General features: G+C 42.4%; 1 protein-coding gene across 3 annotated transcripts in view; it reads right to left on the reverse strand.

The window, feature by feature from the left end:
• Positions 1-833: 833 nt before the first annotated feature.
• The window catches only part of cemip2 (cell migration inducing hyaluronidase 2), a 77,282-nt gene continuing 53,731 nt past the window's right edge, over positions 834-24,384 (reverse strand). For all 3 annotated transcript variants that reach the window (XM_071353644.1, XM_071353645.1, XM_071353643.1), the window contains 9 exons: positions 22,479-22,656; positions 13,554-13,769; positions 9,472-9,683; positions 8,887-9,069; positions 8,429-8,651; positions 8,210-8,311; positions 7,789-7,934; positions 7,492-7,598; positions 834-7,255 (listed from right to left, as the gene is read on the reverse strand). In XM_071353644.1, coding sequence (XP_071209745.1) covers positions 7,059-7,255; positions 7,492-7,598; positions 7,789-7,934; positions 8,210-8,311; positions 8,429-8,651; positions 8,887-9,069; positions 9,472-9,683; positions 13,554-13,769; positions 22,479-22,656 — 1,564 coding nt within the window. In that variant the 3' untranslated portion in view covers positions 834-7,058. The remainder of the gene's footprint in view (positions 7,256-7,491; positions 7,599-7,788; positions 7,935-8,209; positions 8,312-8,428; positions 8,652-8,886; positions 9,070-9,471; positions 9,684-13,553; positions 13,770-22,478; positions 22,657-24,384) is intronic.

Raw genomic sequence — 24,384 nt, forward strand, 5'->3', positions numbered from 1 at the left:
CACCACTGTGTAGACAGCTATGTTTTAATTGGTGAATGTTTCTCTACCTAAGATGTTTTCGAGATGCTATCTGCTCTAGAGGCTCATTAAAAGAACCCTATCATTAGAATCATAAGTCTGCCTGTCCACTGAGATTCTTTGAGTAAATCTGAGATAATATGACAACTCTGTCTTGACTACAGACACAGTATGAGCAGGTGTAACGCTCATCAAATGAAGTAGACCAAGGTGCAGCGTGGTACGTTTTCATGATACTTTATTTACTCAGAACACCCAAACAAAACAACAAAAGAATACCGAACGTCACGTTCTGAATGCTTCTCAGAGCTAACAAAAAACAACATCCCACAACCTAAGGTGGCAAAACAGGCTGCCTAAGTATGATTCCCAATCAGAGACAACGATAGACAGCTGTCCCTGATTGAGAACCATACCCGGCCAATACATAGAAACACAAAACATAGAATGCCCACCCTGACCTAACCAAATAGAGAAATAAAACGGCTCTCTAAGGTCAGGGCGTGACAGCAGGACACAATCAATCACAAATGCAGGTTATACAGCACAGCTGAAATGCAGGATTGGCAGCCATAGTTACTACCTGCAGCCAGAGATCATACTCCCTCTCTCTCTGTTTAACACCTATGCAGGTCAAAGAACCTTGACATATGACACAATATAGTATGCAGGTATACAGCATTGATTACAATGGTCTAGTGCAGGGACGGGCAACTGTTGCGAGTTAGAATAGTCATAATACTTTTTACATGTGGTAGTGCATCAGCAGTTTTTCTCTTGTTATGTGGTAGCCCATGTCAGCTACCATTTAAAAAAAAATTGGTAAGTTAATCTAGCGGCCAGATATCGAAACAGTAGTCATGGTGGAGTTACTGGCAGCGAGGCCCGAGACCAACTGCGGCCCCCTCATGATGAGTTCAGATGTATTGTGGCCCTACCCCCATCCCTGGTCCTGTGGTAGCGCAGGGTGTAGACCCTGTACCACACACCCCCCGGTGACAGGGCCGGACTACCACATCTGAGGCTTGGGGTACCTCCAGTAACTTCCTGCAATTCTACACATTTGCCACAGTACAGAGAAAAATGTGCAGTTTTATAGCTAATCTAATGCTATTTCACACATTTTGCCTTGAGGTTGAGTGAAAAATGTGCTCATTTAAAGCTATTTCCTGTAATTCTACACATTTTGCCATGGGGCAGATATAATTTAAATAAAGTATAATAAAGGTTTGAGAATGGATTAGTAAATAGTTTATTCATAATTAACATCTTGTGTTGTGTGCTTATTCTTTTACCATTGAAATGTTCTAGGCTATTTTGAGACCTTAAGGAGCATCAGGTATTGCTGGTAGAATGACATTTCCATCTTTTTGTGAGAAATTACACTGGTCACTCGAAACATTTATAAAGTATTTATAGGAGCAGTTTTGCAAACAGAGTTTAATTTAAATCAGGACTAGACTAATTCTACTTAAATTAATCCAGATTTTAAAAAAGTATTTCTTAGTTTCTAACTACAGTAGAGTACCAGACCAAGGTAAGTAAGGACTAACCGGTTCATCTTTGTGAAGCCTGATTAGATTAACGATGTAGACTTGGTGCTGACCTGAGGATGCTTGAAAAACCAGGGATAGGACACTAATACATAAGCATCGTGTGGAATTGCAGCAAGTCACTTAACAATGGACATAGGTAACAGAGAAGTTTCAAAGAATTTCAGTAACTTTGAAAAAAAAAACTTGAAGCAAATTGTGTCAAACCACCCAATTATCGAGAGCAAACAGCATGATTCATCAACAGAAAACAAGGAAAGAAAAACAAGACCACCATTTGTAATGAATTCAACTCAAATGAAAAGTAAACAAAACAACTTCAGGTAAGATACTGTGTTTATTGTTGACTCACTTTTACAAATCAGAGTCACTTTGAAATGTTAGTTTGTGTGTAACAACCTAAATGTATTTTTGGACAGAAATGTAACACAAACAATATCATACATAATTACTAATATAATTTCTATATTGTCGTCTTTCTAAGGTCCTGTGGAAAAACATAAAAATCAAATGCTGTTGCTTGTAGGGAGCGTTTCAAGACTGGTAAAACCAAACGAGCTGAAAGACTTGTTGACCAGGATCATTGACAGCCAGTAACCCCTGGAAGGTATTCCTGATGATGACCATTTGGTACTGTTCCAATCCTCATTTGGTAGGACACATTCATTCAACACGTGCCATCCCCAGAATATGTAATGTTGTCAGTCATCTCTTGCACTCCCATACTAAAAATGTTGAAATGAACTTAACTCTTGAAGAAATAATGTTCTCCAATGCAGCAATGTAATCATTTTCTAGAGGCAGATGACCACCGTAGCTTGGATGGGACTTGTCATAACAGGATGGTCAGCCAACTACATCTGCAGCAGCCAGGACAGAGGATCGTGTCACTAACCCGGGCCGGAGGGCAAAGAAAAAGAGGCTGAGCATGCATGAGAAACTGGCCACGGAATGTCATGAGCTCAGACCAACGTATTTAAAAGAGCACGATATGAAGACGCATCAACCCTTCATGTTGAGTTGACTATGGAGGAGAGAAACATGAAGCAGCAGCAGTACCAATGTTCTTCCCCAACCAGCACCAGTTCGGGGTCCCGATATTTCCATTTGTGATTTTTTTGGGGTTTGTTTTCAATCCATGGCTATTGTTTGTTTCAATCACCTGAGCCATCTTTATTATCAGAAGTGCTGAACAGCAAAAGCATCTCTGCAGGCTTATCCATTTATGCTGGCTTTTCCATGGGAACATCTGCATCATCCTCATCTTCAATGCGATGATCTGGAAAGCCATGCGGTTTGAGGTAATTGTGAAGCTGTTGCAATTAAGGTAATGCAGCATCTTCTAGGTTGAAAGCGCAATGTGTTGCTGAGACACTGGAAACGACTCTTCCATACGCCAAACATGATCTTCACTACACCTCTGGCGTGGATATGAGTTTGGTTGTACCGTTATTGCTCAGGTTCTATTGGATGAAGATAGGGGGTGAACAAGTTGGTCTGTGCACACCTACTGTCACCAAGTATGATTCCACTACTGTATGTTGTCCTCCTTCAAACTGAGCTTACAGAGGAGTTTTGGAAAATCCTTGAGTCATGCGTTGCACCTTTCCAACGTGCAACAATGTTGGAGAACTTCAAATTGGGAGTGCACACACTTTGTACATGTTATTGAAAAACGTTTTTTAAGATTCCTGTACACCTCCGAATCTGCTGTAGAGGGACACTTGATGGGAAAATGACATCCATCTTTACAGCCAATATTTATAGGACTCTACCTTGTAGTTGGCTTGGGCAGCAGTACGGGGGAACTTGATGTAACTGTCTTTCAGTTCACATACACTGTAGCATTGCAGACTTTGTGGGCTATTCTGAATAGTTGGTTCACTTACACAACACAAATGTCCTGTTTCACGATGGAAGGTTCCAGATGCCAAAAACCTCATGGTGGTCAGTACTTGTAGGGAAGGGCCTTCCCCAAAGAGTCAGATGAAAGTCTTGCTCAAGTAAACAAATATCAGCTGCATTTTCTTTGTACATATGGAAATGGTCACAGAAATTGATTTGATCAAAATCATTCAGTGGGTTAACTGCCCTTCTGTCCGGTCTTGGTGGTGCTCTGTGATCATCATTGAAATAGTCCAGGTAATCCATTTCCAAGGTCAACCTGGGGGTCATTTAGATCTAGATTAACTCTAATCGTCCTTCTGGAAATCAGACATTTTAAATCTAGACTAGGGCAAGTTTGAGACCATTTTAAACTATGTCTGAGAAATGCAGTTAGTCCAGCTTAAAAAGTGCAATTTAGTCTAGGATTAGGCTTAATCTGGGTCTGCGAAACCGATCCATTTATAAAGTATAAATAGTTCACACTCTAGACCAGGCCACGTAAACAAAACATAACATGATGAGTAAATGGTTTATAATGACCTATATGAATGAAGTAAGGATGAATAAATGAATAAACTATTTTCTAATCCATTATAAATGCTTTATTACTTGGAGTTATTAAGTGCTACCAATTTTCGGATATTCTGTACATTTTGCCATGAGCCTGAGACAAAATTTTGTAGTTTTAAAACTAATTTCCTGCAATTCTACACATTTTGCAATGGCTTATGACATGTTCATATGCAAAAAAAAAAATATGTGTGTGTGGGGGGGGGTTATGGGCATTGGCATATGTAGGACTTCCTAACAATTGTAACATGCCTGCCTCCAAGTAGTAGGCTTGTCAAGCAGCACATCTTTATACACTGTTCTTGGTAGTCTCCCTGACTAACCTTTTTTCCCATCTTTAACCTAAGTGTACTCTATACAGCTGCCCCACGAATCTCATAGGCTAATCGAAGATTTCAGTAATCAGATTCCTTGGTGCATAACATTTTGTCATTGAAGAGGCATCCTTGATTTTGTTGAATCCATCAGCTAAAATTAGATCAAGAACAACGATGACAGAACGCCAAAGTATAAATGGTTATCAACTCCCCAATTTCAGAAGAGCAATGATGTGAAATTAAAGGTTTGATTGAAGAAACACTCATGAGTAGTGAATCAACATGTCAAATACAACTAACATCAACTTGAAAAGGCACTCTCTCACACTGTGTACACGCACTCACCATTGACAAACTCTCAATATTTTCATCCACACCACCAACATACTTGTATTAAAAGAGCTCAATCTTGGTTCGTGCATCTTGGGGGGGGGAAAAGCACAACAAAAAAAACATATTTACAACATAACAGTGGTTAAAAAGCAGGTCCTTCTCCTTCACAGAGAATCACTCACAATGGCTGCATTCATTTAGTTTGCCCGGGGTAACGAGTAGGCAGAGTTTGCACATTTTCTACCATTTCTTTGTGAAATCTAGCTCACCAGCTAAAAAGAATACTCCCAATCACATCCAGAAAGTCACTAATCACTGGCACAGTAGGGAGCCCTGCTCAAATCACCTACGGAGACCTGAGAGGTACAGTAAGCCTTGGTTTTGGTATGGACTACTAGTCTGTTCGTTATAAGGCAATGTTTACCTTGTAAAATGTCCCTCAGACTCCTGTAAAACACATACCTTTGGCATTGATACATAATAAACAACACATTCCCATAGATATTGATTTGGACAGGGAAGGCAAAACTTCTAATTTGTCTTTATATTCCAGCATTTTGGATTAGAGATCAAATGTTTATATCACACTACAGTATAGAATGCCACCTTTTATTTGAGGGTATTTTCATACATATGTTTAACTGTTTAGAAATTAATGCAATTTATGTATCTAGTATCCCAATTTCAAGGTGTCATAAGCATTTGGACAATTCAATTAGTGGATTACAAATAGTCAATCATTTTGGATTTGGTCCCATATTCCTAGCATGCAATGTTTACATCAAGCCTGTGACTCTACAAACTTGCTGGATGCATTTGCAGTTTGTTTTGGTTGTGTTTCGGATTATGTTCTGCCCACTAGAAACGGATGCTAAATAATGTATTCTGTCATTTTGGAGTCACGTTTATTGTAATTCAAAATATAATATTATCTCAACACTTGGATGCTACCATGTTTACGGACAATCATGAATGAATCGTGAATAATGATGAGTGAGAAAGTTAAAGGCATACATGTCATACCCCCAAAAATTGCTAACCTTCTACTCATATTTACAATAAAAGTGACTCCAAAATGACACATTATTTACCATTCATTTCTAGTGGGCACAACATAATCCGAAACACAACCAAAACCAATTGCAAATGCATCCAACAAGTGTGTAGTCACAAGCTTGATATAGTCATTGCGTGCTACTGTATGAATATGAGACCAAATACTAAACGTAGTGTATTAAATTGAGTCGAAAACAAGTGAATTTGTCCAAATACTTATCCACCTTCAAATGGGGGGGGACTAGATATTGTACATAAAGAGCATTCATTTCTAAACCTTAAAACAGATGTATGAAAATACCCTCAAATAAAAGGTGACATTCTGTACTGTCGCCTCATAACACATTTGCTCTCAAGTATAGTATAGAGCCAAATGAAACATTTTAGCTTCAACGTCCAAATAAATCCGCAGGGGAGTGCACATAACCATACTAAAAGGTAAATGAGTTGGAAACACCGTTTCAATGGTGAGATAATGAGAAGAAAAAGAAGAGGAACAGCCCATCTCTGCTGCACGCGTAGCCAGCCCTGGGGAAAGTGTCACTGTCTAGAGATCAAATAAATATATATATTTTTTTAAAGTTGGTTGAAAATGCAACAGTCTCAACGTAATCCCATACAAAATATTTTCATTCTAATACACTTAGATGATTCGTTTAGTAAAATCCCATTTCAACAGATCTAGTAGCTGAACAACCCCCCCCCCCCACCACCAGGGGCATGCAAGGAAACAGACAGGGGGGGAAAAAAGTGGAATAATGAGTGTTTTTCCTTTGGTTTGCTTTGTCAGTCCTCTTCTTAATGATGCGTTTCGTCTATGGATGTGGTGAGCAGCAGACCGGTCAAAGACTGGCCTGAGACAGAACCCCATCAGGGGGAACTGGATAGGAGTGACAGACCACACCAGTTTGATGTGGTTACTTTGTTCATCTGCTTTCCATCCCCCATTGATTTCCTGTTCCCAGTCTAATTTGTTGAAATATGGCAGATGTGCAGGGTCTTTTTGGTTGTTTTCATTGAAGGCTGAATATGAATTCATGGCTCCGTGAGATGACTGGCTGATATTGCAAATTATGTGACTAGGAAAGTGCATATTTTCATGCATCTGCAGACCCTCCCCATGCCCCACACACACATCCCACTACACCACACCCAGGCAGGCATGTGCGCACACACGCGCGCGCGCACGCACGCACGCACGCACGCACACACACACACACACACAAATTAGTAAACATCTTTGCCAATAAAATAATAAATAATAGAAGTTCACATTCATTCGCTGGTTGGTTGTGTTTTGGTTAAGTTGTGTTCTCATTGGTCACTATGGTCCTGTGGCGGTCCTAAGTAGCTCCATGTCTCTGCGTGTGCGTGTGCTGGTCTGTGTGCAGCCGTAGGCCTCCAGGCCCAGGGGGAGGTAGCGCTCCTGCAGCCCCAGCCCCTCCTCACCCTGCCCAGCTAGGATAGATGCCCACGGAGGGGGGGAAGAGCCACCCTGGAACCCCCAAAACACCAGGCTCTCTGTGAGAGAAAAAAGTGTAATGTGGAAAATACTGTAATGAGGTGAGCAGAGACAGAATGAAAAGTATACATTGCAGACAAAAGACTGTTGGAGAGACAGCAGGAAGAGAGGAGGGGTAAAAAGAGGGAAACAGTGACAAAAGAGGGAAACAGGGCCAGAGAATAGGATAGAAAAACCAGACCTGGCCTATAGTAATTGCACCCGCGAAAGGGAACCACCTGAAAGTGACACCAACCTTTACTCTGCAGATCTGCTGCCTTGGCCATGCCCAGGGGGACCAGATACGGTGCAACACCGGCTAAGCCATCAGGCTGCCCTCGCGTGCCCAGAAGCACTATTGACCTAGTCATAAGAGAATATAACCAATTAGGATTCATCGATTCACAATCAAGACAAATGTCTTTCATCAAAATGCCAAAAGTTCTTCCAGACAAGAAAAAAACACTTGAATAGTAGTTCAACCCAGGTCTGCAACAGACCACCAATTGAGTTCTAACTCCAACCAGCAAAGGGTCTAAACCCCCCCCCTCACCTCTTTGGTATTCCAGTTTTAAAATACTGCTCCATTTTAGAGTCCATTTTGGAGAAAGATGACTTCTTTGTGACTTTTCCAGAGCAGGCGTCCACAGAGACCAGGAAGAAGCCTGGCTGTGTGAAGGAGAATGTCTCACTGTTCACCTGTGGAAAAAAAGACATTGTAGAAAAGTGGATAAGAAGTACCCCGGAAAGCTACACCACATACAGATTTAAAACATGTATGGTGCTTTTCTAGTCATAAACATTCAATACACATTTAGAATGGCTTTTTTGATGGACATTATTATGAATGTTATACGGAAACACCTGCGTCGAGAGCAGAGAAAAATCAACACACCAACAACATGCACAGGGACAATGTACTCGACAAAAACACATAACGTACTAACATGTTATTTCAAACCTGTGGTACTCACAGTGATAAAGGACTGTGTGTCTCCACTATGCTGCTCCTTGCTGCTGAGAGATTTGATCTGAGTTTGGAGGTAGGCATTCCACGGGTCACTGGAAAACACCAGCTACCAGAAACAGATTCAAAGCAGGGCTTTAATGTGCTCAAGCCTTTTCCAATACAAATAATAATGTAACAATGAAAGTGTGTGTGTGTGTGTGTGGGGGGGGGCTAGTAGACTGACCTGGGAGGCTCCACAGTCCCTGCAAGGTTGGGTGCTGAGGGTGGGCATGGGGACCACTGCCGAGGGGGCCTTGGTGTATTTGGGATAGGCCTTGGCCGTGCAGTTACAGGTCAGTTTGGAGGACGACGTGGTGGCCATCACTTTCACCCTCTCGCAGCCCTTAACCGAGCAGTAGCTGTGGCCGTCGCGTCTCTGCCTCGCCCGCAAATACAGCCACAGCAATCTAGGACAGAGCAGAGAGGCTGGTGTCAATCGAGAGAGAGAGAGGTGAGGGACAAAGAGAGAGAGAGAGAGACACTGACAGGGGCAAATCAGAACTTAGTGACAATATTCACTTAGTCTCCAAATGACTTCAAAGCATGACTAAGTGAAAATGACACTTAATTGGAAGTTCGGATTGGCCCCAGAGAAAGAGGGCCAGCAGATATACAGACAGTAGCATAAAGTGACTCTCTCACCCCACACTGCGGTCAAAGAAGTACTTCCTCTCCAGCGGCTTCTTCTCCAGTTCGGCGAGGGAGGACAAGGGCCCGTAGTCAGTGATGTCATCGAAGGTGTTGCTCTGGCGGTCATTGATATCAGCCATGACCTGGAAGGTGGTGTCAGGCGGGTAGCAGAGGCCCACCAGCACCCAGTCACCTCTGAAGAGAGAGGAGACAACAGGTGACGATGAAGGTTCAAGATCTGGCTTTTGAACTAACCCCACTGACAAACGCAAACATAGCCTTTCATCGCACACGTATTCACACACACACACACACACACACACACACACACACACACACACACACACACACACACACACACACACACACACACACACACACACACACACACACACACACACACACACACACACACACACACACACACACACAGCAGAGACGGTCAAAAGCAGAGCCCTTCAGACTCAGGCCTTGCATAGGAAATGAGAAGAGACCAAGACCCGTTTCAATATGGACAAACAAGACAGAGTGCAAGACTCAGACCAACCAGCTTTTTAAAGAAACACACCCACACACAAGTCCCAATGTGTCACTCACTGGTTGAAGTTGATGAGGGAGAGGACAATCTCTCTGGGAGCCGCGCCATTCCAGTGCAGGGTGTAGCTCTTGCTCATCATGAGGATAGGCTGGTACTGCTGGGACAGTGCCCCCTGGCTGTTGATACCTCTCAGCACCAGGGGAGCCTCAGGGTACTCATCTCTACTGATGGACAGACTGAGGCTGGGAGCTCCCTGGGTCTGGATATACACCTGGAGGACAGACAGTAGAAGTTGTTGACCAATAGAGTTCGGCAACTACTTTTATAAAATTTTATTTATTCAGGTGAATCCAATTGAGACCAGTGTCTCATTTACAATGGTGAAAGGATTTTATAAAAACTACAAGACAGCTATAAATACATTACATCAGGTTATGTAATCAGGTTAAACGGCCCCATCGGCACCAGATAATCCAGATGTCATTTGTTTTGTAAGGTGTTCCATAACTGTGGTGCATTAAAACCAAAGGAGGATTTACCAAACTTTGTTGAAACAAGCAGGACCTCAACATAGGCTTGGGCGATATAGCGTATATCGGGGTATTTCCAAATAGCCATGAGATGGTTTTTCCAATACCTTTAATACAGTTGAAACTATTTCTTAGAAGTTTTTCAATACACTTTAATATTTGTAGGTACTTTTTTAGGTAAATACCTGCAGTCAATTTGTGCAATACGTGAGGAGATAAAGCAGATTGCGTTCTCATTTCACCTGTCACATTATTTTACATTATGAAGCTTACCGAAGTACCCCGGAACAGTTGAGCCACGTGTTTCTTTGTAAATAGCACAATGGGAGAAAGCTGGAGCAAGTGAGTCCAGCTGTGTATTGACAGGGGTCGCGTTTTATATTGCAAGTCAACAGTGTTTTTTTTTTCTTCAATAAAGTGATCAGGGAAGTTCAACTATGGTTTCCTTCACAGAAAATACATTAAAGCAATACATTTGGCAGAAAATAGCTTCATTTTCTTCAGATGACAACAGAAGTGCACCGCTATTTGGCTGGCAGCCTCACAAGTAAATAAGCTAACAATGAAAAAGCTGTCTTTTTTGCAAAAACGATGCATGACCAACATATTTCTAATGTTTATCATAGAAAGAATGCCAGCTAATTTTCCTAATGTATTGCCTAAAGTAATTCTTTCATTTTACCGGAGAAAAGTAGCCACAGAGAAAAGTACAGGAGAAAAGTAGCTACACAGAGAAAAGTACAGGAGAAAAGTAGGCTACACAGAGAAAAGTACAGGAGAAAAGTAGGCTACACAGAGAAAAGTACAGGAGAAAAGTAGCTACACAGAGAAAAGTACAGGAGAAAAGTAGCTACACAGAGAAAAGTACAGGAGAAAAGTAGCTACACAGAGAAAAGTACAGGAGAAAAGTAGGCTACACAGAGAAAAGTACAGGAGAAAAGTAGGCTACACAGAGAAAAGTACAGGAGAAAAGTAGGCTACACACAGAAAAGTACAGGAGAAAAGTAGGCTACACACAGAAAAGTACAGGAGAAAAGTAGGCTACACAGAGAAAAGTACAGGAGAAAAGTAGGCTACACAGAGAAAAGTACAGGAGAAAAGTAGGCTACACAGAGAAAAGTACAGGAGAAAAGTAGGCTACACAGAGAAAAGTACAGGAGAAAAGTAGGCTACACCTGAGTCAGAGCGCTGTCTGCTGATAGAACGCTCGTTGGTGAATTGTGGAGAAGTGCAACTGAACCACGAAATTAGTCTGACGCCGAGCAGAAATTACAATATGAATACATTTACATCTGTGTTTACAAAAACACAGCAAGATATTTCTTATGCATTTTATATTTTTTTCCCGGCGTAAAAAATGCATAATTCTAAGGCGACCATTAAACGTAACTTGCTGGTGGCTGAATTAGTTTTTTCTCCGCTACGTTCTCGGCCATCTTCTCCGAGCAGAGCAGGCAGGCCCATTGCCCTTGCGACTCCACACATACACAGAATGTACTGACTTTACTTCAGACAAGCATGCGTCAAAACTTTGTTGATTTGCAAAATCTCTCTCATTCACATTCGCTTGTAAATGTCCAAACTCAACAAAAATTACATTCGGTAGCTCTTACCTCTACACAGTGCATTTGGAAAGTATTCAGACCCTTTGACTTTTTCCACATATTGTTATGGTTACAGCCTTATTCTAAAATGGATTACATTAGCTTTTCCCCTCATCAATACCCCACAATGACAAAGCAAAAACTGTTTAGAATTTTTATCACACTTACATAAGTATTCAGACCCTTTACTCAGTACTTTAATGACGCACCTTTGGCAGTGATTACAGCCTCAAGTCTTCTTGGGTATGACGCTACAAGCTCTGCACACCTGTATTTGAGGAGTTTCTCCCATTCTTCTCTGCAGATCCTCTCAAGCTCTGTCAGGTTGGATGGAGAGTGTTGCTGCACAGCTATTATCAGGTCTCTCCAGAGATGTTCGATCGGGTTCAAGTCCGGGCTCTCGCTGGGCCACTCAAGGACATTGAGACTTGTCCCGAAGCCACTCTTGCGTTGTCTTGGCTGTGTGCTTAGGGTTGTTGTCTGGTTGGAAGGTGAACCTTCGCCCCAGTCTGTGGTCCTGAGCGCTCTGGAGCAGGTTTTCATCAAGGATCTCTGTGTACTTCGCTCCATTCATCTTTCCCTCGATCCTGACTAGTCTCCCAGTCCCTGCCGCTGAAAAACATCCCCACAGCATGATGCTGCCATGTTTCCTCCAGACGTGATGCTTGGCATTCAGGCTAAAGAGTTCAATCTCGGTTTCATCAGACCAGAGAATCTTGTTTCTCATGGTCTGAGAGTCCTTTAGGTGCCTTTTGGCAAACTCCAAGCAGGCTGTCATGTGCCTTTTACTGAGGAGTGGCTTCCGTCTGGCCACTCTACCATAAAGGCCTGAATGATGGACTGCTGCAGAGATGGTTGTCCTTCTGGAAGGTTCTCCCATCTCCACAGAAGAACTCTGGAGAGCTGTCTGAGTATTCATCAGGTTCTTGGTCACCTCCCTGACCAAGGCCCTTCTCCCTCGATTGCTCAGTTTGGCCGGGCGGCCAGCTCTAGGAAGAGTCTTGGTGGTTCCAAACTTCTTCCATTTAAGAATGATGGAGGCCACTGTGTTCTTGGGGACCTTCAATGCTGCAGACATTTTTTTGGTACTGTCTCGGAGCGCTACTGACAATTCCTTCAACCTCATGGCTTGGTTTTTGCTCTGACAAGCACTGTCAAATGTGGGACCTTATATAGACAGTTGTGCGCCTTTCCAAATCATGTCCAATCAATTGAATTTACCACAGGTGAACTCCAAGTTGTAGAAACATCTCAAGGATGATCAACGGCAACAGGATGCACCCGAGCTCAATTTCGAGTCTCATAGCATAGGGTCTGAATAGTTATGTAAATAAGGTATCTGTTTTTAATTTTAATACATTTGCAAAAATTTATAAAAATCTGTTTTCGCATTGTCATTATGGGGTATTGTGTGTAGATAGATTTTTATTTATTTAATCAATTTTAGAATAAGGCTGTAACGTAACAAAATGTGGAAAAAGTCAAGAGGTCTGAATACTTTCCGAATGCACTGGATGTTTAACTTCATAAGATGGATTGCCTGTCTTTGCAAATATTTTTTTTCTCTCGTTTACACTCGTTAGCATATTTCGCTAGCAGCCTCTATTGAAATTCACTATTACTTGTGCTAATTTTGTTATCATTCTGGTAAAAGCATTTACATTTTTCGGCGCCCCCTTGTGGACTAAACCAATAATACCGTATATCTCGGATTGAGAGAAATGTACGGTATGGCGATATAAAAATGCCTCCCAAAAATACCCCAAGAGTTAGCCAACCCTATGAACGGGTTTGGTATCTCATATTTCAACAGGGAAGTGAGATATGTTGGAAGCTTGTGGAGCAGAGCTTAATAAACAAGAAGGGAGTATTGAAGTGATCTACGGGACTTTAGTGAGGTCCAGCCGACCTTCTGCTACAGGAAACTGACCTAAGCAGTGAATAAAGTCACTGGTGATAGGCATTATGACAAATGCGCGCGCCCCCCCCCCCCCCCCCCCCCCGTACCTGAGAGTAGGTGCCACTGCAGACCAACCCGTTCCACTGGGTGATGTTGACACAGTCGGGGTGACGGATCAGGTAGTTGTCTGCTCTGCCCACATACACGTCCCTGTAGCCTGTCACAGAGCCGTCCACGTCATGGAAGATGGAGTTCTTATCCCCGTCCAGGTCATTCTCCTCGAACCACTGGCCCGGATGCCCGAAGAACACCCTCAGACCCACCTGTCACAGACAATAGGTTAAGATATACACACACTAGAGGGGCGGGGGGGTATGCCTTATGATTAACGAGACGTGGTGTGATCATAACAACATACAGGAACTCAAGTCCTTCTGTTCACCTGAATTCCTCACAATCAAATGTCGACCGCATTATCTACCAAGAGAATTCTCTTCGATTATAATCACAGCCGCATATATTCACCCCCAAGCAGACACATCGACAGCCCTGAACGAACTTTATTTGACTCTATGTTAACTGGAAACCACATATCCTGAGGCTGCATTCATTGTAGCTGGGAATTTTAACAAGGCTAATCTGAAAACAAGACTCCCTAAATTCTATCAGCATATCGATTGTGCTACCAGGGCTGGTAAAACCCTGGATCATTGTTATTCAAACTTCCGCAACGCATATAAGGCCCTCCCCCGCCCTCCTTTTGGAAAAGCTGACCACGACTCCAGGCAAGGTGACCGGAAACATGACCGAATACAAACAGTGCAGCTATTCCCTCCGCAAGGCAATCAAACAAGCTAAGCGTCAGTATAGAGACAAATTAGAGTCGCAATTCAACGGCTCAGACACAAGAGGTATGTGGCAGGGTCTACAGTCAATCACGGATTACAAAAAGAAAACCAGCCCCGTCGCGGACCAGGATGTCTTGCTCCCAGACAGACTAAACAACTTCTTTGCTCGCTTTGAGGACAATACAGTGCCACTGACACGGCCTGCTACCAAAACCTGTGGACTCTCCTTCACTGCAGCCGACGTGAGTAAAACATTTAAACGTGTTAACCCTCGCAAGGCTGCAGGCCCAGACGGCACCCCCAGGCGCGTCCTCAGAGCATGCGCAGACCAGCTGGCTGGTGTGTTTACGGACATATTCAATCCATCCTTATCCCAGTCTGCTGTTCCCACATGCTTCAAGAGGGCTACCATTGTTCCTGTTCCCAAGAAAGCTAAGGTAACTGAGCTAAACGACTACCGCCCCGTAGCACTCACTTCCGTCATCATGAAGTGCTTTGAGAGACTAGTCAAGGACCATATCACCTCCACCCTACCTGACACCCTAGACCCACTTCAATTTGCTTACCGCCCCAATAGGTCCACAGACGACGCAATCGCAACCACACTGCCCTAACCCATCTGGACAAGAGGAATACCTATGTGAGAATGCTGTTCATCGACTACAGCTCAGCATTTAACACCATAGTACCCTCCAAACTCGTCATCAAGCTCGAGACCCTGGGTCTCGACCCCACCCTGTGCAACTGGGTACTGGACTTCCTGACGTGCCGCCCCCAGGTGGTGAGGGTAGGTAACAACATCTCCACCCCGCTGATCCTCAACACTGGGGCCCCACAAGGGTGCATTCTGAGCCCTCTCCTGTACTCCCTGTTCACCCACGACTGCGTGGCCATGCACGCCTCCAACTCAATCATCAAGTTTGCAGACGACACTACAGTGGTAGGCTTGATTACCAACAACCACGAGACGGCCTACAGGGAGGAGGTGAGGGCCCTCGGAGTGTGGTGTCAGGAAAATAACCTCACACTCAACGTCAACAAAACAAAGGAGATGATTGTGGACTACAGGAAACAGCAAAGGGAGCACCCCCCTATCCACATCGACGGGACAGTAGTGGAGAGGGTAGTAAGTTTTAAGTTCCTCGGCGTACACATCACGGACAAACTTAATTGGTCCACCCACACAGACAGCGTGGTGAAGAAGGCGCAGCAGCGCCTCTTCAACCTCAGGAGGCTGAAGAAATTCGGCTTGTCACCAAAAGCACTCACAAACTTTTACAGATGCACAATCGAGAGCATCCTGTCGGGCTGTATCACCGCCTGGTATGGCAACTGCTCCGCCCACAACCGAAGGCTCTCCACAGGGTAGTGAGGTCTGCACAACGCATCACCGGGGGCAAACTACCTGCCCTCCAGGACACCTACACCACCCGATGTCACAGGAAGGCCATAAAGATCATCAAGGACAACAACCACCCGAGCCACTGCCTGTTCACCCCGCTATCATCCAGAAGGCGAGGTCAGTACAGGTGCATCAAAGCAGGGACCGAGAGACTGAAAAACAGCTTCTATCTCAAGGCCATCAGACTGATAAACAGCCACCACTAACATTGAGTGGCTGCTGCCAACATACTGACTCAACTCCAGCCACTTTAATAATGGAAAAATTGATGTAAAAAAAGAAATCACTAGCCACTTTAAACAATGCCACTTGATATAATGTTTACATACCCTACATTACTCATCTCATATGTATATACTGTACTCTATACCATCTACTGCATCTTGCCTATGCCGTTCTGTACCATCACTCATTCATATATTTTTATGTACATATTCTTCATCCCTTTACACTTGTGTGTATAAGGTAGTAGTTGTGAAATTGTTAGGTTAGATTACTCGTTGGTTATTACTGCATTGTCGGAACTAGAAGCACAAACATTTCGCTACACTCGCATTAACATCTGCTAACCATGTGTATGTGACAAATAAAATTTGATTTGAATAAATTTTGATTTGATACTACAACACAACGATGATATGTATGGCCTAGAAAGTGATTGATGCACAACTTTGTGTGTAGGTTTCCTAACTCTGATCTTGTAGGTCGACAGTATTTGAGAGTTGAGCTGAATGTATGTTAGTCGTATTCATTAATGTACATCGTAGCAAAACGTTCCTAGTGAAAACGACCCAGGTGTCAGAGAAGAGCGTTCAACAGAAGTCCTTGAAAGACATTTTGAAAATGGATGTTTCGAGCTGAGTCAAGCCTGACACTAGAGGGCACTCCAACACAGTCGCTCTCTCACACACACAGTCAGTCAAGTCAGTCTCTCTCTCTCACACAGACAGTCAGTCTCTCTCTCTCACACAGTCAGTCAGTCTCTCTCTCTCACACAGTCAGTCTCTCTCTCTCTCTCACACAGTCAGTCTCTCTCTCTCTCACACACAGTCTCTCTCTCTCTCTCTCTCACACACAGTCTCTCTCACACACAGTCTCTCTCTCTCTCTCTCTCTCTCTCTCTCTCTCACACACAGCTCTCTCTCTCTCTCTCTCTCTCTCTCTCTCTCTCTCTCTCTCTCTCTCTCTCTCTCTCTCTCTCTCTCTCTCTCTCTCTCTCTCTCTCTCTCTCTCTCTCTCTCTCTCTCTCTCTCTCTCTCTCTCTCTCTCTCTCTCTCTCTCTCTCTCTCTCTCTCTCTCTCTCTCTCTCTCTCTCTCTCTCTCTCTCTCTCTCACACACACAGTCAGTCTCTCGCTCGCTCTCTCTCACACACAGTCAGTCTCTCTCACACAGTCAGTCTCTCGCTCTCTCTCACACAGTCAGTCTCTCGCTCTCTCTCACACAGTCAGTCTCTCGCTCTCTCTCACACAGTCAGTCTCTCGCTCTCTCTCACACAGTCAGTCTCTCGCTCTCTCACACAGTCAGTCTCTCGCTCTCTCACACAGTCAGTCTCTCTCTCTCTCTCTCTCTCTCTCACACAGTCAGTCTCTCGCTCTCTCACACAGTCAGTCTCTCACACAGTCAGTCTATCGCTCTCTCTCTCTCACACAGTCAGTCTATTGCTCTCTCACTCTCTCACAGTCAATCTCTCTCTCACACACAGTCAATCTCTCTCTCTCACACAGTCAATCTCTCACTCTTACACACACACACAGTCAGTCTTTCTCTCTCTCACACAGTCAGTCTATTGCTCTCTCTTTCTCTCACACAGTCAGTCTCTCGCTCTCTCACACAGTCAGTCTCTCACACAGTCAGTCTCTCGCTCTCTCACACAGTCAGTCAATTCAATTTGCTTTATTGGCATGACGTAACAATGTACATATTGCCAAAGCTTATTTTGGATATTTACAAAATAAAAATAAAAATGAGAATCAAAATTGTCAAAGGTACAACAGTAACAACAATAACCAAGTGTCAAAATGTGCTGTGGGTGACAGCAGGCATAGGTCATCTGCGAAGAGTAGGCATTTAACCTCTGAATTGTGGAGACTAACACCAGGGATTGAGGATTTTTCTAGAATAGTGGCCAATTCATTGATGTAAATATTGAAGAGTGCAGGGCTCAGATTGCAACCCTGGCAAAGGTCCCGCTCCTGGTTAAAGAACTATGTTATTTTCTTGCCAATTTTAACATTGCACGTATTGCCAGTATACATTGATTTAATTATGTCATATGTTTTACCCCCTACACCACTTTCAATAACTTTGGAAACAGTCCTGTATGCCAAATAGAATCAAATGCCTTTTGGAAGTCGATAAAGCAAGCGTCCATTTTGGTATTATTTTGGTGGACATGTTTATCTATCAGGGTGTGTAGGGTGTAAATATGATCAGTCGTGCGATATTTTGGTATAAATCCAATTTGGCTTTCACAGTGTGCTTATTAAGGAAGTTAAGAACTCTTACATTTATAATACTACAGAAAACCTTCCCCAGGTTATTGTTCACACAAATGCCTCTGTAATTGTTAGGGTCAAATATGTCTCCGATCTTAAAGATTGGGGTTATGAGTCCTTAATTCCAGATGTCAGGGAAATAACCTACACTCAGGATAAAATTAAACAGTTTTAATATAGCCAATTAAAATTTTGCACTAGTGAGTTTGAGCATCTCATTTAGGATGCCATCAGGTCCGCATGCTTTTTTAAATTTGAGGGCCTGAAGTTTCTTATAGAGCTCCTGGTCAGAAATTTGGGAGTCCAATGGATTTTGATTGTCCTTTATAGCTTTTTCTAATCCATTCAACTTCTCATGAATTTGGCATTGCTCTGCGTTTGTGTCAATTTGAACGGTGTTGTAGAGTGTTTTATAATGGGTTGTCCATAGGTCACCATTTTGTATCGCTAATTCCTCTTGTTTTGATTTTTCTTTCGTTCTTTCCAATTTTGCCAGAAGTTGTTTGTGTTTATGGACTCCTCAAATAGTATCAGCTGCTTGCTGTTGTACTTTGCTTTTTAGGTTCTGAGTGTACGTTTATAGAGTTTTAAAGACTCACAGTAATGAAGGCGTAATTCACCATTATTTGGGTCTCTGTGCTTTTGGTTGGATAGTGTTCTAAGTTTTTTCCTTATAATTTTACAATCTGCACCAAACCAGTTGTCATCTGTGGTATTTAAAAAGAAAAAATTTAAATTCAGTTGTGCTTCTTTTGCCGTTTTGCCTCTCTCACAGTCTCTCTCGCAGTCACAGTCTCTCACAGTCACAGTCTCTCTCTCACAGTCAGTCTCTCTCTCACACACACATTCACAGTCTCTTTCAGTCAGTGTCTCTCTCTTTCAGTCAGTGTCTCTCTCACACACACACATTCACAGTCTCTTTCAGTCAGTGTCTCTCTCTTTCAGTCAGTGTCTCTCTCTCTCCCTTTTAGTCACAGTGTTTCTTTCTCTCTTTAAGTCAGTGTTTCTTTCTCCCTTTCAGTCAGTGTTTCTTTCTCCCTTTCAGTCACAGTGTTTCTTTCTCCCTTTCAGTCACAGTGTTTCTGTCTCCCTTTCAGTCACAGTGTTTCTGTCTGTCTGTCTGTCCGTCCGTCCGTGCGAACTCCGTAACTCTGAGCTCTGCTGTGTTCCAGGGCAAAGCGGATTCTACCAACAGATGGGACCGAACCAACAGGGGGAAAAAAAGAAACAGACGGAAGGCGAGCATGTGCAGGAAAACAGTGTCTGATCCCTGCACTCTAAAAACAAAGCTGTCAGTGAAAGCACAAGTGCCACTAAATCTTAACAAGGACCCTCAGAGGGGAATTATAAAAACGTTCAAAAAAGCAGATGTAAGTTCTAGACTCTATAAACACTAATGTTTCAGTCGGTGACCTTTGTCAGACATACAGTACAGGTTAAACGTTTGGACACTCCTACTCATTCAAGGGTGTTTATTTTTACTATTTTCTACATTTTAGAATAATAGTGAAGACATCAAAACTATGAAATAACACATATGGAATCATGTAGTAAGCAAAAAATTGTAAAACTAAAATATATTTTATATTTTTGAATCTTCAAAGTAGCCACCCTTTGCCTTGATCACAGATTTGCACACTCTTGGCATTCTCTCAACCAGCTTCATGAGGAATGCTTTCCAACAGTCTTGAAGGAGTTCTCACATACAGTGGTTTGTCCTTTAAAAGTTGCAGCATACCGCGGTGCAGCTTGCATGGTGCAGCAGAATTCTATGGCACGTTATTGAAGTGTGAACCACTGGTAGCATTAATGCTAGCTAGTGCTAGTTTGACCACCAGATGGCATCTTTGAGAAGCATTTGATAGCCATCAATAGTAGCTGTACTAGAGATTTTAAAACCTCGTTTTAAGAAATGTTGTTTAATTAATTTGATTAATATTATGGTGTTTCTATTCCAAGAAAAACCCTCTGGGTTTCCGTTAGGATGGAACGGAAAATATGGCGCTGTACAACGTGACGGTCGGGAGTACAGTACTGGGATATTTAGCTAAAGAATCCATGTGTCGTGCGGGATACCGGGGTTCAATTCCCCGACGGGGAGGAAGGAGTAGGCTGTCCTTGTAAACAAGAATTTGTTCTTAACTTCTTATGGCTGCAATCCCGTTAACTTCTTTGTGATAGGGGGCAGCATTTTCACTTTTGGATGAATTGCGTGCCCATAGTGAACTGCCTCCTACTCTGTCCCAGATGCTAATATATGCATATTATTATTACTATTGGATATAAAACACTCTGAAGTTTCTAAAACTGTTTGAATGATGTCTGTGAGTATAACAGAACTCATATGGCAGGCAAAAACCTGAGAAAGAAAACAACCAGGAAGTGGGAAATCTGAGGTTTGTAGTTTTTCAAGTCATTGCCTATCGAATATACAGTGTCTATGGGGTCATATTGCACTTCCTAAGGCTTCCACTAGATGTCAAAAGTCTTTAGAACCTTGTTTGATGCTTCTACTGTGAAGGAGGGGGGAATGAGAGCTGTTTGAGTCAGGAGTCTGGCAGAGTGCCACGAGCGAGTGAGAGTTAGCTGCGTTCCATTGCATTTCTACAGACAAAGGAATTCTCTGGTTGAAACATTATTGAAGATTTATGATAAAAACATCCTAAAGATTGATTCTATACTTCGGTTGACATGTTTCTACGAACTGTAATATAACTTTTCGTCTGAACTTCGCCTGGACTTGCCCGCGCCTCCTGAGTTTGGATTGTGTACTAAACACGCAAACAAAAGTTCCATGTATAACACTTGTATCTTGTATCAATGTTTATTATGAGTATTTCTGTAAATTGATGTGGCTCTCTGCAAAATCACCGCATGTTTTGGAGGCAAAACATTACTGAACATAACGCGCCAATGTAAAAGATTTTTGGATATAAATATGAACTTTATCGAACAAAACATACATGTATTGTGTAACATGAAGTCCTATGAGTGTCATCTGATGAAGATCATCAAAGGTTAGTGATTAATTTTCTCTCTATTTCTGCTTTTTGTGACTCCTCTCTTTGGCTGGAAAAATGGCTGTGTTTTTCTGTGACTTGGTACTGACCTAACATAATCAGATGGTGTGCTTTCGTCATAAAGCCTTCTTGAAATCGGACACTGTGGTGGGATTAACAACAAGTTTATCTTTAAAATGGTGTAAAATACTTGCATGTTTGAGGAATTTTAATTATGAGATTTCTGTTTGAATTTGGCGCCCAGCACTTTCACTTGCTGTTGTCAAGTCGATTCCCGTTAACGGGATCCCAGCCGATCTCAGCCGTAAGAAGTTAATTGAAATGCATTCCAGGTGACTACCTCATGAAGTTGGTTGAGAGAATGCAAAGAGTGCGCAAAGCTGACATCAAGGCAAAACGTGGCTACTTATATATATATAAAATATATTTAGATTTGTTTAACACTTCTTTGGTTACTACATGATTCCATATGTGTTATTTCATAGTTTGATGTCTTCACTTTTAATCTACAACGTAGAAAATAGCAAAAATAAAGAAAATCCCTGAAATGAGTAGGTGTCTCCAAACTTTTGACGGGTACTGTAAATTTCGTAACATCATTATTCTGTCAGTATTTGACAGAAGGGGGAGAACAATGGCACTTCTCCCAAAGTGTACACTCGTACACTCCCCCTCGTAAACATTAATATAATGTTTACATACCCTACATTACTCATCTCATATGTATATGTATATACTGTACTCTATATCATCTACTGCATCTTGCCATCTTTATGTAATACATGTATCACTAGCCACTTTAAACTATGCCACTTTATGTTTATATACCCTACATTACTCATCTCATATGTATAGACTGTACTCTATACCATCTACTGCATCTTGCCTATGCCGTTCTGTACCATCACTCATTCATATATCTTTATGTACATATTCTTTATCCCTTTACACTTGTGTGTATAAGGTAGTAGTTGTGGAATTGTTAGGTTAGATTACTCGTTGGTTATTACCGCATTGTCGGAACTAGAAGCACAAGCATTTCGCTACACTCGCATTAACATCTGCTAACCATGTGTATGTGACGAATAAAATTTGATTTGATTTGATTTGTATTTAAAAGGAAAGGACTCACTGGTGTAAGGAATATGGCATAAAGAATATGGCACCACCTTGCTTGCGCCAATCCAATGCTTTTCTATGCATGAGGGGCAGTGAATGAGTGCCCACTTCTAGGATGAAAGGTGGAGTGGTGTGTTAGCTACTCACAGTGGGCTGGAAGCTGAGCTTGGACAGGTTGTTGCGGGGCGTGAGCTGCCAGGTGTTCTTCAGGTTGAAGCCCACCGCGCTGGTGAAGCGCTCTTTCGTCGGGACGTAATTTCGGAAAGTGCTCTGGGTGAGCCGAACAGGACCATCGTAGATCTGGAAGCCACGGATCGGGAATGTCCTTGGAAAAATAAGCGCGAGAGTCACACAACATACATGAACTTCCAGAATGGATCAGCTGACAACCTACAAGTCATGTATAGCTATTTATAACACTGGAGAGAAACATTAGGCCTATTGCTAGGGTTATCAGCTCGTTGTCTTAGCGGGGAAAAGCCTGTCCTCGGGGTCTAACTAGATAACAGAAGGATATCAAAGTGGGAACATTGTTGTGTCACTCTCTGTGAAAATCCTGGCTGTGACCTCATCAGCGGCGACAACAACACAAACATCTAGCAGTTACAGGGTGGTCAGGAAGTGTCTAAAAAGGCCCATTAATCCCAGAGAGGGGTAACAGGGCCGTCAAAAACGAGGGCTGCATCTGAGAAACTAGAGCATGCTGCAATTAGCTGTTCCCACGTTTTGTGACCTCCGGAGAGGTAGTGGCCACAGGCGAGCACGACCAGAGCGACCACTTTAAATGAACGACAACTTCTAAGCCTTAATAAACCCTTGAAATGTCCTGCTATATAAAGGGTGGCAAAGGGGACATGCCAGGTTTGGCACCAGATATGACCTTTTTTTAATCACCCTTCATGTAGTATAAATAATTTGAAAAGCATTTACGTAGTGCTTATGCACTTTATAAATGCTCTATAATTCCTTTATAAATTACTAACTTATTTCCGGATATCTTCTTAACTACTCACAATGAACTATTTCTCAACGTCATATGGAGAATATACTCTGCGTTAGCTAGCTCCTACTACCTGGACGTGTCCGATAAGAAATACTAGTTTGTTTTTTTACTACAAAATGTTTGAATACCTTTTCCCGTTGCATGCCTTAAAGTGGCAATCAGCAGTTGAAACCATAACAAAAGAAACCACCCAGCCTTGTTTCGGTAAAAAGCTGAGGGATGGGGAAACTTTCAAATTCATAGACAGAGCTATGGATGCAAGGACTGACCATCCAAATTATAGTTTTAATCATGTTTTGAGCATAGTGTTTTTTTATATAATTTTACTTTGTGTACAAACATTGGAGTAAAACAAGCTTATATTTTGGGTTCTAATGGGGTAGGACAGTGTAACTAAGTTCATGAGGCATTTATAAGTTATATTCTTCAAGAATCAATGCCTTCAGAAAGTATTCACACCCCTTGACTTTTTCCACATCTTGTTGTGTTACAGTGTGATTTTAAAATGTATTAAATTGAGATTTTTGTCACTGGCCTACACATAAAACCCTGCAATGTCACAGTGGAATTATGTTTTTTTTTATTTTACAAATTAACTCAAAAGGAAATGCTGAAATGTCTTGAGTCAATAAGTATTCAACCCCTTTGTTATGACAAGCCTAAATAAATTAGTAAAAATATGCTTAACAAGTCAAGTTGCATGGATAGTGCAATAATATTGTTTAACATGATTTTTTAATGACTACCTCATCTCTGTACGCCACACATACAATTATCTGTCAGGTCCCTCCGTGGAGCAGTACATTTCAAACATGGATTCAACCGCAAAGACCATGGAGGTTTTCCAATGCCTTGCAAAGGGCACCTATTGGTAACTGGGTAAAAAAAATGACATTGAATATCCCTTTGAGCATGGTGAAGTTAATAATTACACTTTGGCTGGTGTATCAATACACCCAGTCACTACAAAAACACAGGCGTCCTTCCTAACTCAGGTGCCAGAGAGGAAGGAAACCGCTCAGGGATTTCACTGTGAGGCTAATGATGACT

The sequence above is a fragment of the Salvelinus alpinus genome, chromosome 19, assembly GCF_045679555.1.
Source record: "Salvelinus alpinus chromosome 19, SLU_Salpinus.1, whole genome shotgun sequence".
Taxonomy (NCBI): Eukaryota; Metazoa; Chordata; class Actinopteri; order Salmoniformes; family Salmonidae; genus Salvelinus; species Salvelinus alpinus.